Below are 22,770 nucleotides of genomic sequence, written 5' to 3' on the forward strand. Positions count from 1 at the left end.
GGCACCCCTGGTGTAAAGCATACAGGTCGTCAGCAGGGACAATTAGAAAGAATAGGATTCTGCATATTGGGTGAAGTCAGGTGTAAGTGAATAAGCTGGAGAACGCTGAAATGTGAATGACAGCTAAAGCGCACCCCTCCCCCAAACTGATTGATGGCGGACAGATTGAGACTTTAATTCTGTATTTTATCACCAAGCTTCAGAGCTTGAAAGATATTGTATAGAAATATAAAACAGGCCATGCACATCAATATTGTCTCAGATGTAACCCATATGGCTGCTAAAAGTTTATCTACACGGCGTGTCCTGATCCAATCACACGTCCTTCCTCTAGATGCCGAGACCGCCTGACCCCGGCACAACAAGTTTTATTATTTGTCCACGGACGTCACATTAGGGACGGTATAAAAGGAGGGTATTCTTCGGTCTGTGCTCATTCTTCCTCGTCTCCTCTCCCCCCACTAAGCTGCTCTCCGTCAACTTGTATCACAATGCTGGGCTCTGCAGGGACCCTTCTGCTGCTCCTCCTCGCCTGGGGGGCCAGAGCTTTATCGCAGCCAGATGACAGCCGGATAACACTGGGACACAACCAGGTGAGAGACGGGACCATCCATCATCTCCCATCATCCCAATTTCACCCATGTGCAGCAACTGACTTCAGAGGTACCATCCACCTCCCTGGGAAACGATGGGGCGACGTTAGCAAGGACGCATTTTATGTTCTACTAAGACGTGTACTTGGATAACATTGATATCAACCAAGACACATTGGGGGTTATTTACTAAAGGAAAATTCACTTTGCACTACAAGTGTAAACTACAAGTGCAAAGTGCACTTGAAATTGCACTGAAAGTGCACTTGGAAGTGCAGTCGCTGTAAATCTAAGGGGTAGATCTGAAATGAGGGGAAGCTCTGCTGATTTTATTATCCAAAAATGTGCAAGCTAAAATGCTGTTTTTTATTTTCCTTGCATGTCCCCCTTGGATCTATAAATGACTTTACTTCCAAGTGCACTTTCAGTGCAATTTCACTTTTCTAGTGCAAAGTGGATTTGCCTTTTCGTAAATAACCTCCACAGACCCATTTCCCATCTCGTTTTCTAGTCATAGAGGGCTGATTTATTAAGTTGTAAGGAGAAGGAAAGAAAACGAATTGGTTGGACTTTTAAAGGCACATAGATAATAAGTCTAAAAATGGTTTATTAATCAAATATATAAAAAAGAACATAATTTCATATAAAGAATCAATAAAATTGGTATTGACACTCCCTTAACACACCAGTTCTGACACCAAAAAATATAATATCAAATGATTTTTATTTTTTGGTGTCAGAACTGGTGTGTTAAGGGAGTGTCAATACCAATTTTATTGATTCTTTATATGAATTTATGTTCTTTTTTATATATTTGATTAATAAACTTAACCATTTTTAGACTTGTTATCTATGTGCCTTTAAAAGTCCAACCAATTTGTTTTCTTTCCTTCTATAAGCAACACCGGGGCGTTGGCACATTATTACCTTGTGTATTCAGTGTCACCCTGTGAAAGCACATTTCAATTTAAATATTTTTCAAGTTGTAAGGAAAACTTTTTACATTCTTTTCACATTTGGGCTCCATGGACACCTGGGCACACCTGGGCGTTCCCAATCACGGGCACAATCGGGCATCCCGCAAAACATGAGGAGCCATGGGGGTTATTTACTAAAGGCAAATCCACTTTGCACTGCAAGTGCACTTGGAAGTGCAGTCGCTCTAAATCTAAGGGGTAGATCTGAAATGAGGGGAAGCTCTGCTGATTTTGTAATCCAAACATGTGCAAGCTAAAATGCTGTTTTTTATTTTCCTTGTATGTCCCCCTCAGATCTACAGCGACTTTACTTCCAAGTGCACTTGTAGTGCAAAGTGGATTTTCCTTTAGTAAATAACCCCCAATAAAAGTGGATTTTCCTTTAGTAAATAACCCCCAATAAAAGTGGCTTTTCCTTTAGTAAATAACCCCCAATAAAAGTGGATTTTCCTTTAGTAAATAACCCCCAATAAAAGTGGCTTTTACTTTAGTAAATAACCCCCAATGCCATTACTTATTACGTATGCTCATGCAGCATACTTTTGCTGCAGTTGTCGTGCAATTAATCACACCACAACTGCAGCAAATCGCAACGCGTGAAGCTTGTCCCTCAAATAATGAGTAGGAGCGTCTTTTGGGTAACCGCATCGTGGCACGATTGCAGCGTGATTAATTGTGTGACAGCCGTGACAAAAAATCGCACCGCAATTGGGTTGCCATTAAGAACGTGCACTATACTTTTTTGTGATGTGATCTTTCTTAAGTAAAAACCGTTTGGATGAGATTGATGATCCTTGGTGTGCTGGCGAATATTTATGTATCGCACCGGTTTCAGCATCCACCTGGAGGTCGCTAACAGCACTCAGTACCTTAACCGATTCAGCCCCAGAAGATTTCACCCCCTTACTGACCAGAGCACTTTTTGCGATTTGGCACTGTGTCGCTTTAACTGGCAATTGCGCGTTCGTGCGACGTTGCACCCAAACAAAATTGATGTCCTTTTTTCCCCAACAAATAGAGCTTTCTTTTGGTGGTATTTCATCACCTCTGTGGTTTTTATTTTTTGCGCTATAAACGAAAAAAAGCGACAATTTTGAAAAAAAACGCAATGGGGTTATTTACTGAAAGTGCATTTGGAAGTAAAGTCGCTGTAGATCCGAGGGGGACATGCAAGGAAAATAAAAAACAGCTTTTTAGCTTGCAGATGATTGGATGATAAAATCAGCAGAGCTTCCCCTCATCTCAGATCTACCCCTCAGATTTACACCGACTGCACTTTCAAGTGCACTTTCAGTACAATTTCAAATGTGCTTTGCACTTATAGTGCAAAGTGGAGTTGCCTTTCGTAAATAACCCCAAGTATTTTTTACTTTTTGCTATAATAAATTTCCTATATATATATACATTTTCCAGTTTAGGCCGATATGTATTCTTCTACATATTTTTGGTAAAAAAAAAAAAAGAATCGCAATAAGCGTATATTGATTGGTTTGAGCAAAAGTTATAGCTTCTACAAAATAGGGGATAGTTTTATGGCATTTTTATTATTATTATTTTTTTTCTATTAGCAATGGCGGCGATCTGTGATTTTTATCATGACTGCGACATTATGGTGGACACATCGGGCACTTTTTTTTTTTTTTCCTATGCCACTCAGTAGGATTCTTGTTATTAGTAGTTTCTAATCAGTTTGACTCTCAGAATCCTAATCTTTGTTGTTAACATCATTGTGGCAAGGTATCTTTTTCTTTTCACTATCTCTTTTTTTTTTTTTTTGGGCACTTTTGACAATATTTTGGGACCATTGTCATTTATACAGCGCTTTAAAAATGCACTGAGTACTGTGTAAATGACATGGGAAGGGGTTAAACACTAGGGGGGCGATCAAGGGGTTAAGTGTGTCCTAGAAAGTGATTCTAACTGTGGGGGGGGGGGAGGGGCTACCACTGACATGACAATAATCACTGTTCCCAATGACAGGGAGCAGTGATCTCTGTCGTGTCATTAGGCAGAACGGGGAAATGCATCTCCCCGTTCTGCTGCTCCATGACACGATCGCAGGCACCCAGCGGACATCGAGTCTCCAGCATGCCCACAATGCCGCATCTTAAAGGGGACGTACCTGTATGTCCTTTTGCCCACCCGTGCCATTCTGCCAAAGTATATCGGCGTGTGGTGGTCAGGAAGGGGTTAATCACACTGCAATTGCAGCGTGTGGAAAGCCTGTCACTCAAAAAGGAGCAGGAGCTTCTTTTAGGTGACCGCATTGTGCGTTGTGATTTGCTGCGATTGCAGCGTGATTAATCGCTTGACAACTGTGACAAAAATCTCACCGCGATTGGGTTGCCATTAAGAATGTGCACTATACTTTTTTGTGATTTCTTAAATAAAAAACGTTTGGTCGAGATTGAAGATCCTGGGTGTGCTGGCGAATATTTATTTATTGCACCCGTTCCAGTATCCAGCTGGCGGTCGCTGCAGCACTCAGTACATTAAAGAGCTCATTCCAGGAACGTGTGCGACGATGGGAATATGGACTGCGGGTTAATCACAAACGCGTCCCGCATTTTGCCACGAATCTGGAATCGGACGATTCTGTCTGCGATTCCAGAACTCCGGGGTGTGAGTGGAGCCTAAAAAACAGCTTTTGAGCAATTTTTTATTTCTGCTTCTAGAAGCAGTGTTATCCTATGTGTCTATCTATGCACACTCATGTAATCTAGAAGCGTTTTTGAAGTTTCCGCTTCTAGGAGCAGAAGAAAAACTTTTTTTTTTGCATTTTTGGGAGTGATTTGCCAGCAGAAATAAAAGCTGAAAGCTCCTAACTGCTGCTAACACACATCATTTGTTTTTAGGCTTTTACATTGCAGTCGTGTTGAGAAAGCTCTAATACTTAGATACCATATATACTCGAGTATAAACCGACCCGAATATAAGCCGAGGCACCTAATTTTACTACAAAAAACTGGGAAAACGTATTGACTCAAGTATAAGCCTAGGTTGGGCAATGCAGCAGCTACTGGGTAAACAATGCACATCTGCAGCCTCACTGTGCCCACCTGCAGACTCACTGTGCCCATCTGCAGCCTCACCGTGCCCATCTGCAGCCTCACCGCGCCCATCTGCAGCCTCACCGTGTCCATCTGCAGCCTCACCGTGTCCATCTGCAGCCTCACCGTGCCCACCTGCAGCCTCACCATGCCCATTTGCAGCCTCACCGTGTCCATCTGCAGCCTCACCGTGCCCATCTGCAGCCTCACCGTGCCCATTTGCAGCCTCACCGTGCCCACCTGCAGCTTCACTGTGCCCATCTGCAGCCTCACCGTGCCCATTTGCAGCCTCACTGTGCCCATTTGCAACCTCACCGTGCCCACCTGCAGCCTCACCATGCCCACCTGCAGCCTCACCGTGCCCATCTGCAGCCTCACCGTGCCCATCTGCAGCCTCGCCGTGCCCAACTGCAGCCTCACTGTGCCCAACTGCAGCCTCACTGTGCCCACCTATACCTTTTATTACAAACAGCGGGTGTCTCACGCTGTATGATGCAACTGCAGTCTTAGTTCAGTGGCCGTCCATTGTAACAAAGTCCCGCCTCATCCTCGTCCGTGATTGACGGAACACTGATTCCATTTCCCAGCATTGTATCAGTGTTCCGTGTTCCGTCTATTACGGACGGGGAGGAGGCGGGGCTTTGTTACAGTGGACGGTCGCCGAATAGTTAAGACTGAATGACACAGCGGGAGACCCTCACTCGAGTATAAGCCGAGGGGGAAGCATAAAAAATGTGCTCGAGTATATACGGTAGTAAAATTGTAGTGCTGCAGAATTTCCTTTGTAATACATTTACTAATTACTGGTACAGGCGGTCCCCTAGATACAAACATCCGACTTACAAACGACTCCTACTTACAAATGGAGGAAGACAACAGGAAGTGAGAGGAAATCTCCCCCTAGGAAGGGAAATTCTCTTCTGTAAGGGTTATTATGGGAAAAACGAGTCTCCACTGATGCTTTATCACCAATCCTTGTTTCCACGTCATCCTCAAATTTTCAAAATCCAATTGTCATTGGGACAGAAAGTGAGGTGAAATCTTCTGAATAGGGGCACAGACAGCAAAACAAACCTTACAGGGGTGATAACCCTTCCCTAGGTTATCCAAAAAGCTTAAAAATATTTTTTTGGGCTGGAGCTACACACTGGAGCTGTTCCGACTTACAAACAGATTCTATCTTGTTTGTAAACCGGACCGCCTGTATTTACATAGCACTGACAATTGACATGCTGTACATTCCTATCAGCCCCCTGCTCTCAAGGAGCTTACAATCTAAGGTCCCTATCTCATGTACTGATACCAGGGCAGGAGCCAATTAACTTCTAAGCATGTCTTTGGAGTGTGCGAAGAAACCTATGCAAGTACAGGCAGGGCCGGGACAAGGGGTGGGCAGGAGGGACGACTGCCCTGGGCACTGTGGTATCATGTGAGGTGTGAGGGCACCACAAGGAGATCGGAGGGGAGGGGATTTGTGTTGGAAGGGGGAATTGGGAGGGGCAGCAGGGAGTAAGAATTGTTCTAGGAGGGGAAATTTGCGGGTGGTGCAAGGAGTGGTGATTTAGAGGGATCTGTGTTGGGAGGGGGGATGGGGGAAGATAATTTTGCTAGGAGGGTTAATTTGGGGTGAATTTGTGTTGGATTATATACTGTCTATATACATAGCTTCCAACTGTCCCTGATTTGGAGCAATGTCCCTCTGTCCCTCTTTCCTCCTCATTTGTCCCTTATTTTGGTCTGATCTATATAGTTGTATATAAAATGCACTTTTTATATTTCAGAAAGTGTTTCCCAGCGCTAAACCTTTCATCCAATTTCTAAATATCTGCATTTGTCAATTTTAAAAGCCAATATAAAGGAATATCAGTGGTAAAAAAAAGCAGTTGTGGATTTAATTAACGTTTTTGGTTGGTTATGTCCCTTTAAAGGGCATGGCAGGGGGCGTATCCTATGCCTACATACGTTTGCTAGTAGGTATCCCTCATTCCCATCTCAAAATGTTGGGAGATACATACATACATACATACATATATATATATATATATATCATAAGCTTTGTCAAAAAGACCTGTAGTTTCTAAAGTATAATCATAAGGCAGGCCATAATAGGAGGAAATCCACCACAGCACACCGGACACATTACAACCTGATTGTACAATCTCCTTTAGATTTACCAAAACTATGCTACCAGAGGGCCCACCTAAACAAGACCCCAGTATGCATGCCATCAGCTGCAAACACAAAAAGAGATTTCCCAATCAGTGCTGATGTTAGTGAATGGTATGTTGACTCTAACATTGGTGTCAAAGGCTGCAATAATGACCCTCAACATTGGTGTCAGTGACAGTAATAGTAATTCCTAGAATTGGTGTCAATGGCCGCAATAATCACCCCAGCATTGGTGTCAATGGCTGCAATAATCACCCCAGCATTGGTGTCAATGGCTGCAATAATCACCCAGCATTGGTGTCAATGTCTGCAATAATCACCCCAGCATTGGTGTCAATGGCCGCAATAACCACCCCAGCGTTGGTGTCAATGGCCGCAATAACCACCCCAGCATTGGTGTCAATGGCTGCAATAATCACCCCAGCATTGGTGCCAGTGGCTGTAATAGTAACTCCCAACACTGTGGACAGTGACAGTAAAAGTAATTCCCAGCATTTGTGTCACTGACTGAAATAATAACAGCTCTTGCCATTGGTGTCGGTTTTGTAATAACACCCAGTGTTGGTGTCAGTGGATGCAATAATAACCCTCAGCAGTGGAGCCAAAGACTATAATAATCCGCAGCATTGTCAGTGCCACAATAATAACACCATGTTATAATGTACTGGTGTCAGTGATGGCAATAATAACTCTCAGCATTGGTGTACCAACAAGTAATAATAACACACATTGGTGTCAGTGGCAGTAATATTACCCCCAACTTCATTGGTCATTGGGATTGCTGTTCACCCCCCTGATTTCAGGGGTGGTCAGTAGCAGAGCTATTTAACCACTCTGCATTGGTGGTCAGTGGTAGTATCATCTAACCCCCCCCCCTTTACTGTGGTCAAGCTCCACTGGAGGTAAATAATAGTGATATTTAACACCTCCCATTGGTGGTCAGTGGCACTATAATGTAACCCCCCCTTTGGTAGTCGGTGGCACTATTATGTAACCCCCCCATTGGTGGTCAGTGGCACTATTATGTAACCCCCCATTGATGGTCAGTGGCACTATTATGTAACCTCCCATTGGTGGTCAGTGGTACTATTATGTAACCCCCATTGGTGGTCAGTGGCACTGTTATGTAACCCCCATTGGTGGTCAGTGGCACTATTATGTAACCCCCCATTGGTGGTCAGTGGCACTATTATGTAACCCCCATTGGTGGTCAGTGGCACTATTATGTAACCCCTATTGGTGGTCAGTGGCACTGTTATGTAACCCCCATTGGTGGTCAGTGGCACTATTATGTAACCCCCCACTGGTGGTCAGTGGCATTGTTATGTAACCCCCCCCCCACTGCTGGTCAGTGGCACTATTATGTAACCCCCCATTGGTAGTCAGTGGCACTATTATGCAATTCCTCCATTGGTGGTCAGTGGCCATGTTTTTGTGCTCAGGAAATGGGGGAAAAAATTCAGATCCACTGGCAGGATCAACAGATTATAAAACTTTTTTACAGGAGGACAATGATAGTGATGGGCTGCATCGTATATATGTAATTTTTATTGGATGGATGGATTAGATCAGCCTTTCTTAAAGAGGAAGTAACCCCTGATGGGTTTTACTTCCTCTTCTTTCCCCTGCAAAGTAAAAGCATAATGGGCTAGTGTGCATCGCGTACTAGCCCATTATGTTGCACTTACCTACAAAAGAAGCCCGCGATGTCCCGCTGGTGGTCACGTCCATCTTCACCCCTCTTCCTTCCGGGGCTGGGCACTCCGGCTCTATGACTTGATGGAGTTGCGTGACGTCACTCCCCCGCATGCGCGAACGAGTGGACGGTCACGGTACGGGCCCCATAGAAATGGCGCGATCATGCCCTTTCTTTAGTGCGCATGCGCTGAAGACGGTGCAAGAGTATATGGTATATCTACAGTATCTGGAGTTAAGCCTTATTATTGGCTTACCTATAGGGAAAAGTGGCGTGCAAGGGTTTACAACCACTTTAACTACATTTCTATGGATCCTAGGGTTAGTATAGGCTTTTTGAGCTGTATGCAATGACAGATACACTGACCATCAATGGTTTGGGGGGATTTTCCACCAGCATCCAATGTAAGGGATAACTTCTACGCGGACCAACAATGAAGGAGGGCTCTTTTCAATAGACCGCCAATGTAAGAAGGCACTTTTATACTGGCCTCTATTATAGGGAGATGCTATGATTTTCACAGTCTATGTTTTTTATGGCAGTTATTTATTATATCTTTTTTTTAAATAGTAGTTAGGGTTCAGCTGGAATTCCACTTTAGAAATCAAGAATAAAAAAGTGAGTTCTTAACTATTTCTTCATGGTCAAAAGGATTAGATAGATAGATAGATAGATAGATAGATAGATAGATAGATAGATAGATAGATAGATAGATAGATAGATAAAGTTAAAGTGATTGTAAACAACCACCTTGTAAAACAACCCATTTATTTTAAAATAGCAATGAAAGGCAAAACATTTTTGTATACATAAAAAAATAATAATATATAAATACATTTTTTCCCTCTGTTATTCGCTGCATAAGAGCTGGGGGAGGAGAAGCAGCAGCACACTGATCTTTCCAGTGAATGGCTGTACAGCAGGAACATGGCAGGACAAGTCTGATCATTGGAGGAGAGCACACAGAGTTCCCATCATAGCTTTAGAAGTGACCGTGCTGTGCTCTCCTGCTCAGTGTGGTCAGTTTTTAATAGGGAAGCAGGGGGACTGGCAGAATCACCAGGGAATTCACACAAAGGGAGCAATACAAAGAGAACAGGAGACTTTCTCATACAAGTACATGGCACAGCAGGCACATATCAGGAATATGAAATGTTGGGGTAACAAACAATTTAAAGCAGACCTTCACTCAAAATTGAGAGTACCACTTATGCCTTTCCTCCCCTTAACAAGGTTGCACATTTTTTATAGGGAGTGGATACATTTTTGTGACAGGTACCCACTCCCACTTCTTCAATTATTGTTTATGAGAGAATAACCTCCCCCCCCCCCCCCCAGCCTCCCTTGCACAGCCTCCAGGGACACATGATAAATCTCAGGAGGCTGTGTAGGACCGTCTCATAGCGCTGCCATGCCTCGCACGCGTGCAGTGGGAAGCTGTGAGACATTAGGAAGTTGTATTTTTCTGAAACCTGAGATGTCTGGGATTCCATTCAAATAGCAGGTCTGGATAAAATATTAAGGGCTTTTGGGAGAAATTAGTTGATTTGATGGCAAAAAAGAATCTTCTAACAAATGAATTTTGAGAATTACAAACGTTTGAATGAAAATCCAATCTTGCATGGACACTTGGACAGCTTTACAATTACTAACTGGGCAGCACTGTGGCTAAGTGGTTAGCACGTCTGTCTAGCAGGACTGGGGTCAATAGCTCAAATCCCGACCATGGCACTACCTGCCTGGAGTTTGCATGTTCTCCCTGTGCCTGCGTGGGTTTCCTCCGGGGTACGCTGGTTTCCTCCTACACTGCAAAGACATGCTGGTAGGTAAAGTGGCCCTAGTATGTGAATGTATGAATGTGAGTTAGGACCTTAGATTGTAAGCTCCTTGAGGGAAGGGACTGATGTGAATTTACCATGTATATGTAAATTAATGCCACTATATATAAAGTACCCATAAAAAATATAGAAATTAAACTGATAGGAATGGGGTGCATGCTGACCTGAATGCAGGACAAGGAGTGGGTACAAGGGGTTGGCTGTCATGGGCACTATGCTATCATGTGAGGTGGGGGGGGGGGAATTTGTGTTGGAAGGAGGGCTGCAGGGGGTACTTTTTATTCTGGAAGGAGAAGTTTGGGTGGTTGCTAAGAGTGGTGATTTGGGGGGGATCTGTGCTGGGGGGGTCCTATATGGGTAAATTTGTGCTGTGGGGGGATGTGTACTAATAGAGGAAATTTTAGGGGTAGAGCATTTGTGCTAGGAGGGGTGATTTTTCATGTGAGGTGGGAGGGGGCTGCAAGGATATTGGAGGGGGGGGGATTTGTGTTGGAAGGGGGGCTGCAGGGGGTAAGTTTCATTCTGGAAGGAGAAGTTTGGGTGGGTGCTAAGAGTGGTGATTTGGGGGAATTTGTATTGGGGCGATGCTATATGGGGAAATTTGTGCTGTGGTGGGCGGGGGGGGGGGGGTGTACTAATAGGGGAAATTTTAGGGGTAGAGCATTTGTGCTAGGAGGGGTGATTTTTTTGGGGGTGGGGGCATTTGAGCTGGTGGGATCTAGGGGATGGAGGCAAAGATCTGTGTTGAGAGGGGGGATTCAGCAGGGGGGGCAGATTTGTGCTGCGAGGAGGGGGGGGATTTATGCTTATGGGGTAAGCATGCAGATTAGTGCTCAGTGTTTTTATGGGGGGATTTTGCTGACACATATTGCTCATACATCTCGAAAAAGGGGGGGGGGCACAGTTGGGCATGTTTGCCCTGGGCTCTAGATGATCTTGTCCAAGCACAGCCTGTATGGGGCCGGCACTGACCACAACAAAATACAATATATAAACTAGATTGAAATGGGCACGACCGGACTTTTCAAAGGTCCGACTGAACAAATCCGCCAGACAATTCGATCGTGTGTGGGCTCCATCTGACCTTTGCGGTCCAAAAATCTGACAGACTTTAGAAATAGAACATGTTTCAAATTTTTCCGCCAGACCCAGTTCCTATGGAGAAATCCGCTCGTCTGTATGCTAGTCCGAGGGATGAAAACTGGAGCTAGGGCAGCTACTGGCTATGAACTTCCTTATTCTAGTCTGGTCGTACATCATCACGTTCGAATCTGTCGGACTTTGGTGCGATTGTGTGTGACCGTTCGTTTCGAAAGTCCGTTGGAACTCTGCTGAAAAGTCAGTCGGGAAGACCGCCGGACCTAGTCTGCCGGAAAGTCCGGTCATGTGTATGTTTTCCATCACTAGCCTTTCAGCTGGTAGGCAATTACAGTTCTTCTAAAAGTCGCACCCGGCGCCCAACTCATTTATTACGATTAATCTTTTCCAGATTCCAGTATTTGTCATCAATTAGAGAGAACAATGACATTGAGATGGGAGCATTTTTAATTACAAAATAACTATCTAATGCCACGTACACATGACCGGACTTTGAGGGACTAGGTCTGACGGTCTTTCCGACAGACTTTCGGCGGAGTTCTGACGGACTTTCCGAATGAACGGACTTGGCACACACAATCACACCAAAGTCTGACGGATTTGAACGTGATGATGTACGACCGGACTAGTATAAGGAAGTTCATAGCCAGTAGCCAATAACTGCCCTAGTGTTGGTTTTTGTCCGTCGGACCAGCATACACACGAACGGATTTCTCGGTCCGGCTGAGTTCTGGTAGAAAAATGTAAAACATGTTCTATTTCTAAAGTCCGCTGGATTTTTGGCAAGCAAAGGTCCAAAGGAGCCCACAAAAGATCGAATTGTCCGACGGACTCGTTCCTTCGGACCTTTGCTGTCAAAAAGTCCGGTCGTGTGTACGCGGCATAAGAATCTGGATACTTAGTCTTAAACTACTATAATAATTAAGATTACCTAAATTTTAGATTTACTCTCACTTCCTGTTTGGCTATGGGGCAGGAAGTGAAGGGAAATCTATGCAATGGGACAGGGATGCTAAAAAAATAAACTGACAGGGGCTTAACCCTCCCTTATCCAAAATGAAAAAAAAAAAAAAAAGTGTTGCCTATAGTTCTAATTTAAGCACAAATTTCTGATAATTTTATGGAGAGGACTAAGAAGATATTACCATGCCAATGGTGCAGCAGAAAACATATAGCACAGTGAGGAAGGTTTGTGGTCCAGGGTGATAGGACAGTCAAAATTATAAGCAGCCACCCCCCCCCCCCTCCAGAGTTGCGGAATGCCGGCCGCCCGCATACCGGAAGCAGTCGCTTTATGGGGGCGCCAGACTAATTTGCCTCTCAGCCCAGTCCACCCCATAAGACTGGTGCTACACTAACAGTATAGCGCAAGCCGGTAGGGACTCTTTCTGTGCTGCCATCCTGCAAAGTGCTGCCCTAGGCCTGGGCCTTGTTGGCCTAGGCCAGGGTACAGTGTCGCACTGGAGGTCTGCCATTGTGGCTGGAGTGTCAGGGTTCAGAAGTCACTGGAGGTCTGACATTTTGGCTGGAGTGTCAAGGTTCAGCGGTCACTGGAGGTCTGGTATTTTGGCTGTAATGTCACGGTTCTGAGATCACTGGAGGTCCGGTATTTTGGCTGGAGTGTCCGGGTTCAGAGGTCACTGAAGGTCTGGCATTTTGGATGGAGTGTTAGGGTTCAGAAGTCACTGGAGGTCTGGCATTTTGATTGGAGTGTCAAGGTTCAGCGGTCACTGGAGGTCTGGTATTTTGGCTGTAATGTCAGGGTTCAGAGATCACTGGAGGTCTGGTATTTTGGCTGGAGTGTCAAGGTTCAGCGGTCACTGGAGGTCTGGTATTTTGGCTGTAGTGTCAGGGTTCAGAGATCACTGGAGGTCTGGTATTTTGGCTGGAGTGTCAAGGTTCGGAGGTCACTGGAGGGCTGGTATTTTGGCTGGAGTGTCTGGGTTCAGAGGTCACTGAAGGTCTGGCATTTTGGCTGGAGTGTCAAGGTTCAGCGGTCACTGGAGGTCTGGTATTTTGGCTGTAATGTCAGGGTTCAGAGATCACTGGAGGTCTGACATTTTGGCTGGAGTGTCAAGGTTCAGCGGTCACTGGAGGTCTGGTATTTTGGCTGTAATGTCAGGGTTCAGAGATCACTGGAGGTCTGGTATTTTGGCTGGAGTGTCCGGGTTCAGAGGTCACTGGAGGTCTGGTATTTTGGCTGGAGTGTCAAGGTTCGAAGGTCACTGGAGGTCTGGCATTTTGGATGGAGTGTCAGGGTTCAGAAGTCACTGGAGGTCTGGCATTTTGGCTGGAGTGTCAGGGTTCAGAAGTCACTGGAGGTCTGGCATTTTGGATGGAGTGTCAGGGTTCAGAGGTCACTGGAGGTCTGGCATTTTTGCTGGGGTGTAAAGGTTCAGGGGTCGCGGGAGGTCTGGCATTTTTGCTGGGGTGTGAAGGTTCAGGGGTCACTGGAGGTCTGGCATTTTTGCTGGGGTGTCAAGGTCCAGAGGTCACTGGAGGTCTGGTATTTTGGCTGGAATTCCAGCTCCAGAGAGTACATAGCAGTTAGGTCCAATTTACACATAGGGTCGGGGGTGGTAAAAACACATGGTTGAGCTGTAAAAGGATATACATGACATTCATGGCAACATGGGGTGGCAAAAAGTATCCCTACTGTTGCATTCAATGGGCAGTACCGCCTTTTGAAAGCAGCCTGTTCAAGTGAAAGTTGTGCCACACCACAACTGCGTGCATTTCATTACAACATGGCGGTGTGGGCTTTGGTGCCTCCTCACCACCTGTTTTAACCCTAAAAGGCTGTATCATTGCGCCCAACTGAATCAGCCTATAACAGTCTGTGGTGTGGGCTTTTGCGTGATAAAATGGGCAGTAAGGAGGGGAGATAATGCCTCCTCAAGGCCTGTCAAGCATGGCATGGAGAGTGATCCACTTCAGACAGCCAACATAAGTATAAACAGGCCCTTACAAAACTGAGACTAGACTTACATTGTTTCATGTGCATGTAGTGCATAGGGTAGTGCATATATGTCGGTGTAAATAGGTCCTGTAGTTTCCCTTTGTCTTTTATGCCCTGTACACACGGTTCGACTTTCCGACGCAAGACGTGCGATTGGATCGTGTTGTCGGAAAATCCGATCGTATGTGGGCTCTATCAGACTTTTTACGTCGGAATTTCCGACACACAAAGTTTGAAATCTGGATCTAAAATTTTCTGACAACAAAATCCAATCATTTAAATTCCGATCGTGTGTAGACAATTCCGATGGACAAAGTGCCACGCATGTTCAGAATAAATTACGAGACAAAAGCTATTGGCTACTGCCCTCTTCATAGTCCCATCGTACGTGTTCTACGTCACCTCGTTCTGAACAATCACATTTTCTGACGAATGTATGCAAGACAAGTTTGGGCCAAAATCCGTCTGAAAAAATCTGATGGATTTGGTCTTTGGAATGTCCGACCGTGTGTATGGGGCATTACACTAAACTGCAGAGCATACAGTAGAGACAAACCAGCCACATAAGAAAGAATGGCATTTCTGGACATGCATTTTCATCAGGCAAAATGCAAGAGTTGAGCACACCTCAATGCACGAAAAACTCAATGCATACGGTTCATGGAACTTTACATAAGGATAAGCATCGTTATTTTCAGCCATGAGACTGTAAATGTTTAACTGTAACTGGACTTGAAAGTATGTTTTTTTTAACCCAAAGTTCCCTATTCCCTATTGAAGTGTTAGCTTTGTGACTAGATCCTGTAATAGTGTGAATGGGCCCTAAGGAGTTGGGAAACCCCCGACCACCACTATGACTGATAAGTCAGGCTCAGGCGCAGTGGGGCTGATTTACTAAAGGACTAGAGACTCTACTTCCTTACTCAACAAAATCATCTGATTTGGTAATGCTGGCATGAGCCCATTTAATTGTAGGGTGATGGCTGCAATATAAGCCCTACCCCCTAAATAAGCCCTACCCTGTTTCCCCAAAAATAAGCTCTACCCTGAAAATAAGACCTACAAGGACTTTAACTAGGGCTTATTTGGGGGGGGTATGGCTTATATTGCAGCCATCACTGATAATCACGCTAGGTCTTATTTTCAGGGGAACAGGGTAGCATCATGTTACCCATTACAAGTGCACTATATGCAGGGCCGTCTTTAATATTGACTGTACCCTGGGGAAAAATTTCCTTTGCCCCCCCCCCCCCCCCCATGCAATTTCACTCTCCACCTGCTCTGAGACATACAATAAATAGCAGTTAGACTTAAAATCAGTTTACTGTATCAGATCAGGCAGCAATTGTAATTGGTTGCCAGCGGTTACAGCAGATCATATCTGACTGGCTGCTAGCAAATGATTCCTGCTTGTTAATTGGTTGCTAGAGATTACTGTACAGTAATACTGCTCACTGATTGGTTGCTAGAGGTTACAGAACATCATTTCCTCATGGCAGGGAAGCATGATATACATATGAATGCCACCTGTATTTACATATCAATGCCACGGGCCACAACTATTTACTTAGTAATGCCGCTGCAATTTACATATGAATACCGGTTATTTACATGTAAACACAGGGTCTGCAGGTGAGTCATCCATACACAACAATAGGGCAGAGCTGGGCAGCATTAGTAGCAGCACTTCACACTGAGATATCGGGACACAGCACAGGACTAAAACTTCAATGTTCAAGGGAATTTAAACTAGTTGGCAAGTATGAGGCAGCTGCTGCTTTGGGCCCTTAAAGACGGACCTGATATTATGTTAAGCTTATTAACTGTGTTGAGCTGGTCTGAAGTTACTAAAAGGGTGGATAATTGTCATATATCAGATATGCTAAACTATTCTGGTCCTGTAAAGCACTAGAAGGGTACGAAGTACACTACATTACTGTAGTTCTGCCCCTTTTGCCCTAACTTAAAGGCGGCCCTGACTATATGGCCCTAAAGTATGTGAACATCTCTCCAAATGATTGAGCTCAGGTGTTCCCAATGAAAGGTTCTGTTATTACAAAGACATCCTAGACCATTGTTCTCCAAACTGCTGCCGGATGAGGCCCTTTATTTACCCTGATCTGGCCCTTGGGGCACGATTCCACCAACTGATCCCACTGATGAAGCACCGTTCCCCCTATTGACACCATTAAGGGGCACTATTCATTTCATTGATGTCAACAATGAGGCACTATTCTTCCCATTAAAACCAATGATGTGACATTTTCTACACCTCCTGGCCACAGTCCATCCCCCCATAAAGCCTGAAGGACAGTAAAATGACCCTTACTTTGAAAGTTTGGAGACCCCTGTTTTAGACAATTGTGCATTTCCAACCTTGTAGTAACACTTTGTGGAAGGTTCTTTTCTGTTCCAGCATGACTGTGTCCCTGTGCACAGAGCCAACTCCATAAAGACATGGTGTGAGGAGTAAAGCCCCATACACACTATCAGATTTTCTGCTGATTTTTCTCTTCAGGTTTACCAAAACCATGTAGTACAAGGGCCTGCCTGATTGCATACACATTGAAACTCCTAAGGTCTGACCTCATATTATATGGTTTTGGTAAATCTGAAGGAAAAACTCAGCAGAAAATCTGATAGTGTGTATGGGGCTTAAGGTGTGGTGAAACTCATGTGGTCTGCACAGAGCCCTGACCTCAGCCCTGCAGAACATCTTTGTGATGAATTGGAATGCCAAAAGCAGGCCAGGTCTTCTCATCTAACATCAGTACCCGACCTCACAAACCTCTTTTTTGCTAAATGGGCATGGCCCATAAGTAATCCTTCTTAAAGCAGTTGTTAACATGTCAGCTCCCTCGGCGTGGATCATCTGAGATATCGGGGCCTCGTTCTAAGGTATTTCATAATGAGCTAGTATGCGAGGCATACTAGCTCATTATGCCTTTTCCCTTGCAGGTCAGAAAAAAAATAAAAAATTCAGCAGGGTTTATTACCGATTTAAAACAGAATGTGTTCACATGTCTCATCCCATCACATATCCCAAAAAAGAAGGATCGCTTCCCATTTCAGGACAGTGGGCGGAGCCTTGCAAATCATACCTTCACACTCCATTGGCTAGATGAACACCCAACAATGCTGGTGCATAGTGCAAATAATGCCTAACATTAGAGAGCCAGTTATTCCAAACTGCATACAGCTGTTTCACATTTGCTACCCATAGCCAGTGCAGCGTGTGAAAATCATGGCTTCTATGGAGTAAGGTTTGGGACCCAACAAGACAGTAGAACCATACAGGGTTAGGTGAGAAGGGTCTCAAGCAATCAAAAAGCCTTTGCTCCAATTAGTGTGTAGCAAAGAAAAGCCTTGTTTAGAACGGAAGGTATTTAGATGTCTCATTCCATCACATATCCCAAAAATAGGAGGACTATTCCCATTTTAGCTAAATGAGCACAAATTTCCACATTCACATTCCATCGTTTTATGGAAAGCTTTCCCAGAGGATTGGAGGACGTTAGAGCTGAAAGAAAGGCCAACTCTATATTACTGCCCATGGCTTTAGAATGTGATGTCCAATAAGCGCATACAGGTGTGAGGGTCAGGTATGCACAAACATTAGGCCATACAGAGTACTTTTTATTAGACATGGGCACCGTCAAAAAGTTTGTTTTGTTTCGTTCCGTAGGTAGAAAAATTCATATTTCATAATTCGTGTATGAAATTCAATTCGGATTCATACGAAATACGAATTTTCGTTAGACTCGTAAACTTTTCGTTAAAATAATGAAAGTTCGTTATGATGAATTTATCATTATGAGGGGTTCCCACCATCCCTGTGCTGTGCTGACTTCCTGGGTTTTTAACTTTTAGGTTTGTTAACTTTTCAGAACAATTACGAATGTTTATTATGATGAATTTATCATGATAAGCCCACTGTGCCCATTATGAGGGGTTCCCACCATCCCTGTGCTGAGTTCCCAGGTCTGCACACCTGCTGTGCCCATTATGAGGGCTTCCCACCATCCCTGTGCTGAGTTCCCGGGTCTGAGTGTACACCCGCTGTGCCCATTATAGGGGTTCACACCATCCCTGTGCTGAGTTCCCGGGTCTGCACACCTGCTGTACCCATTATGAGGGGTTCCCACCATCCCTGTGCTGAGTTCCCGGGTCTGAGTGTACACCCGCTGTGCCCATTATAGGGGTTCACACCATCCCTGTGCTGAGTTCCCGGGTCTGCACACCTGCTGTACCCATTATGAGGGGTTCCCACCATCCCTGTGCTGAGTTCCCGGGTCTGAGTGTACACCCGCTGTGCCCATTATGAGGGGTTCCCACCATCCCTGTGCTGTGCTGACTTCCTCTGATTGGTGAACAAAACACCAGTCACCATTCTATTAATTTGGATCCGAAATTCCGAAATTTGTTAACGTAATTTTGTATTTCGTATGAAATTCCTAAGCATATAAATTCCCATAGGGTTCCCACCATTCCTGTGCTGACTTCCTGGGGTTTTAACTTTTAGGTTTATTAACTTTTCGTAAAAATTACGAATTTTTGTTATGATGAATTTATCATTATGAGGGCTTCCCACCATCCCTGCGCCGTTAACTTTTCGTAAGAATTACGAAAGAATTCGTAAGAATTACGAAATTTCGTTATAAATTTGGTTCCGAATTTCGTAAACAAAATTTCTTATTTTGTACCGAATTTGTATGCATAAAAAATTCGTATTTCTGAGTCGTACGAATTTCCGGAAATTTGTACAAATTTTTATTTCGTACGAAACTAATCGCACATGTCTACTTTTTATAGATAAGCATTGGACACAAATTTACAATGAGGTCACCACAGAGGACAAGGGGGCATTCTTTACGTCTGAAGGAAAACAGATTTAATCTCCAAATATGGAAAGGTTTCTTCACAGTTAGACCCGTGAAAATGGACTCTCTCCAGAGCTGGTTCTGGCCAGCTCAGTAGATGGTTTTAAAAAAGGCCTGGATTCTCTCCTAAATTTACATAATCTAACTGGATACCAAAGACCCATACACACGATTGGACTTTTTGACAACAAACATGCCAATTAGCTGTTTTGGAGCAACACCCGACCATGTGTGTATGCTCCATCAGACAAACTTTTTCGGTTTTCATCTGACTTTTGTTGGCTGTGCGAACGGACAAACTTTCCGGCAACAAAAGTCCGATGGAGCAAAGTCTGATCGTGTGTACAGAGAACCATAGGACTTTTGTACAAAGTACAAACACACATGCTCAGAACCAATGCAAAAGATCAGACAACAATACAATATAAGTTGACCAAAGGTGGCGGTAAAGAGCAGAAAAACCACATGATTTGGTGAAAGTTGGCTGAAAAAGTCCTGCCGTGTGTATGCAATACAAGTTCACGGCCAATGCCCTTTGTACAAAAATCCACAGGAAAGTTTGTACAAAGTCCGATCGTGTGTATGAGGCTTAATATTTATATGTAAAGTTGATCCAGGAAATCTGATTGCCTCCTGGGGGATCAGGAAGGAATGTTTTCCCTTGCTGGAGCCAATTAGGAAATGCTTCTTTGTTTTTGTTTTTTTGCCTTCCTCTGGATTAAATGTGGATATAGGATTGTACAGTATATATGGAAGTTTTCTATTTGTGTTTCTTTTTTCTATGTTGGTTGAACTGGATGGACTTGTGTCTTTTTTTTTTTTAACCAGATTAACTATGTAACTGTGCAAACCTGACAAGAGACATCCAGGAGCTGTTGTGAATTTGAATGTCCCTGAATCTCGACTTGTTTTCCTCTTTTAGGATCTAAACGCAATACAAGAGGATCTCCTCCTGAAGCTTCTCTCAGGATGGACAGACAGCAGGGAAAGTAATTTAGTGGAGGTCGAAAGAAGCGTTCCCGATCCTCCTGAGCCCAAAATCGCCCCATCCATGAAATTCCCACGTCTGTCTCTGCGGGAACGGAAAGCGCCCTGCAAAAACTTCTTTTGGAAGACGTTCACTATGTGCTAGAAATCGCTCTTTGTGTTTTATTCTTTTTTTTAATTATTATTATTTATGGATTTGTGACATTAATAAGTTTGTAAATAACATGACATCACCCTATGGGGGATTTGTTAATTTCCATTAAACTTAAGGAGTCATTCAGCAGTGAAGCAGTTTCTTATTTTCCAACATGATCAGATTGTCCACATAAATGTTTCAATATTTGTTTCGGTCTTTTTGTCCTCAAATATCTCTGTAGTGGAGAACTCGGATCCCCCCCATGTAAGAGATGGCCTGTCTCTTCCCACTTACCTTCACCATTGTGCCATGGCACCATGCCTGCTACATGCAGTCATATGTTGACAGACGTGGTCATGTGTTGAGTGGAGGCCAGGGGTGGACTGACAACTCATGGGGCTCCTGGGCAATAGGAGATTATGGGGCCGCACAGTATACACACACAGTATACAATCACACGGTATACACACACAGATTTTTACATACTGTCCCTGGTCTTACTAAGGCTGGAAACCCTGATGGGGCCCCCTAGTGGCTCGAGCCCTCGGGCAGTGCCCGAGTGGCCCAATGGTCAGTCCGCCCCTGGTGGAGGCTTGTCTAAGTGCCAGGACAGGGTAATCTACATCATTGGTCATCAACCCTGTCCTCGGGGCCCACTAACAGGCCAGGTCTGCAAGATAACTGAAATACATCACAGGCGATATCATTTGCTGCTCAGTGATTGCAGTATTCTAGTCTGCATCTCCCCCAAGGTAATACATAAAACCTGGCCTGTTAGTAGGCCCTGAGGACAGGGTTGATGACCACTGAGCTAGAGCCCAGAGTGAACATGCCAAATTGCCCCCCCCCCAGGTGTATGAGCATTATGTGTCAGCAAAATCCCCCCCCCCCAAAAAAAAGCATTAACATGCATGCTCACGCCTTAAGCATATATTCCTCCTCCTCCCAATACAAATCCACCCCCCTGCTGAAATCCCTCCTTCCAGTACAAATCTTTGCCCATCATCCCCCCCAGCTCAAATCCTCTCTCTCCCCACACTGTATGTCCCCAGCACAACCCCCCCCCCCAAAAAAAATCCCTGTCCTAGCACAACCCCCCCTTCCAGCACAAATTCCTCAGCCCCAGTCCCCCCATCCTAGCACATATCCCCCCACAAATTTCCCCTCCTAGCATAAATGTCCCCAAATCATCCCTACTAGCACAAATCTGCCCCCCCCCCCAAAAAACAAACAAAAACAAAGCATATTTCCCCTCTACCATATTACCTTTATAGCGCAAAGCCCCTAAATCCTCCTCTTAGCACAAATCCTCTTCCCCATCCCCCCTCTCAACATAAATCCCCCCCCCCCCAAATCACCATTCCTGCCACACCTACCTAAATTTGCCCTCCTAAAACAATTTTACCCCCTGTTGCCCCCCAAATTCCTCTTCTCAACACAAGTCACCCCCCCCCAATCTCAATGTGGTGTCCCCCCCCCCCCCCTCACCTTACATGATACCACAGTGCCCAGGGCAGCCGCCCCTCCTGGCCACCCCTTGTTGTTCCGGCCCTGTGTTTATGTACCGACTAGAGGCACAAATGTGTTATTTATACAGGTCACCCACAGCTTATACTTTAGGGCCTGGTAGTTTAAAGTTTGCAGCATATCTAAACCCAATCAATCACAAATAATACCCGTGCAAAGGCTCAATTTACAGAAGGCAAGCAGCGGACACAATATTGTAGGCAACAATATGAGGACATTTTAGACGTAGCAAGGTGCAGCGCTAATGTTAGACAAAGTTTGATAAGTAAATACAATAGAAATTCATATCACGATGACCATCCAGACACCCAATAGATGATAGTCAGAAAGAGAAATGGAGGCATCTCAAAGTTAATTACAATCAAAAGTTTATTCCAGGCAAATATAATGCACTGACAAGTAAAACCATGGAAAAGTCACATGGGAAAGTTTCTAACAAACACAATGGCCACTGTATCTGGTGCGTAATGACGCCACCATTCGTGACTCCACCCTACACGTTTCCTCATCAAAGACGTCATCAGGCAATTTGGAGAGGTGTTCCATTTCTGAAGGGAGATATCAGACTGCGCTATCTGACCATAAGGTCAAGTCCAAGTGATAAGAGACTTTCCATGTGGTTTGGTGGTGAAGGTTTCTGTGTCATATCCACTTTATGAGCACTGTGTATCGTTCATCCAAGGACTTTATGGACTTGTTTGAAAAAAATTGATCGTCTCTGTACCACTTTTATTTTCTCTGTATCGAACTTTGTCTATCTTTATATCTAAAACCAAATACACCTTTGACAGACCAAGCTGTCCAGCAAAGGTGGCAATTAAATGGTGGGGACAAACCATTTAAAGGGGAACGGAAAGAAT

At 44.5% G+C, this 22,770-nt stretch overlaps 1 protein-coding gene across 1 annotated transcript; it reads left to right on the forward strand.

Annotated features, from left to right (window-relative positions):
• Positions 1–418: 418 nt before the first annotated feature.
• LOC143933279 (somatostatin-2) lies at positions 419–20,535 on the forward strand. The gene is made up of 2 exons (XM_077456164.1): positions 419–593; positions 20,183–20,535. The coding sequence occupies exons 1-2, from the start codon at positions 492–494 to the stop codon at positions 20,390–20,392; spliced, it is 312 nt and encodes a 103-aa protein (XP_077312290.1). The 5' UTR covers positions 419–491; the 3' UTR covers positions 20,393–20,535.
• The last annotated feature ends 2,235 nt before the right edge of the window (positions 20,536–22,770 follow it).

The sequence above is a fragment of the Lithobates pipiens genome, unplaced genomic scaffold (genome assembly GCF_037356315.1).
Source record: "Lithobates pipiens isolate NorthernLeopardFrog02 unplaced genomic scaffold, aLitPip1_a1.2 Scaffold_27, whole genome shotgun sequence".
Lineage (NCBI taxonomy): Eukaryota > Metazoa > Chordata > Amphibia > Anura > Ranidae > Lithobates > Lithobates pipiens.

Coding starts and splice junctions, on each gene's coding strand:
- LOC143933279 (XM_077456164.1), top strand. CDS start 492: ATGCTGGGCTCTGCAGGGACCCTTCTGCTGCTCCTCCTCGCCTGGGGG. Junction 594..20,182: donor TAACACTGGGACACAACCAG/GTGAGAGACGGG, acceptor TTCCTCTTTTAG/GATCTAAACGCAATACAAGA.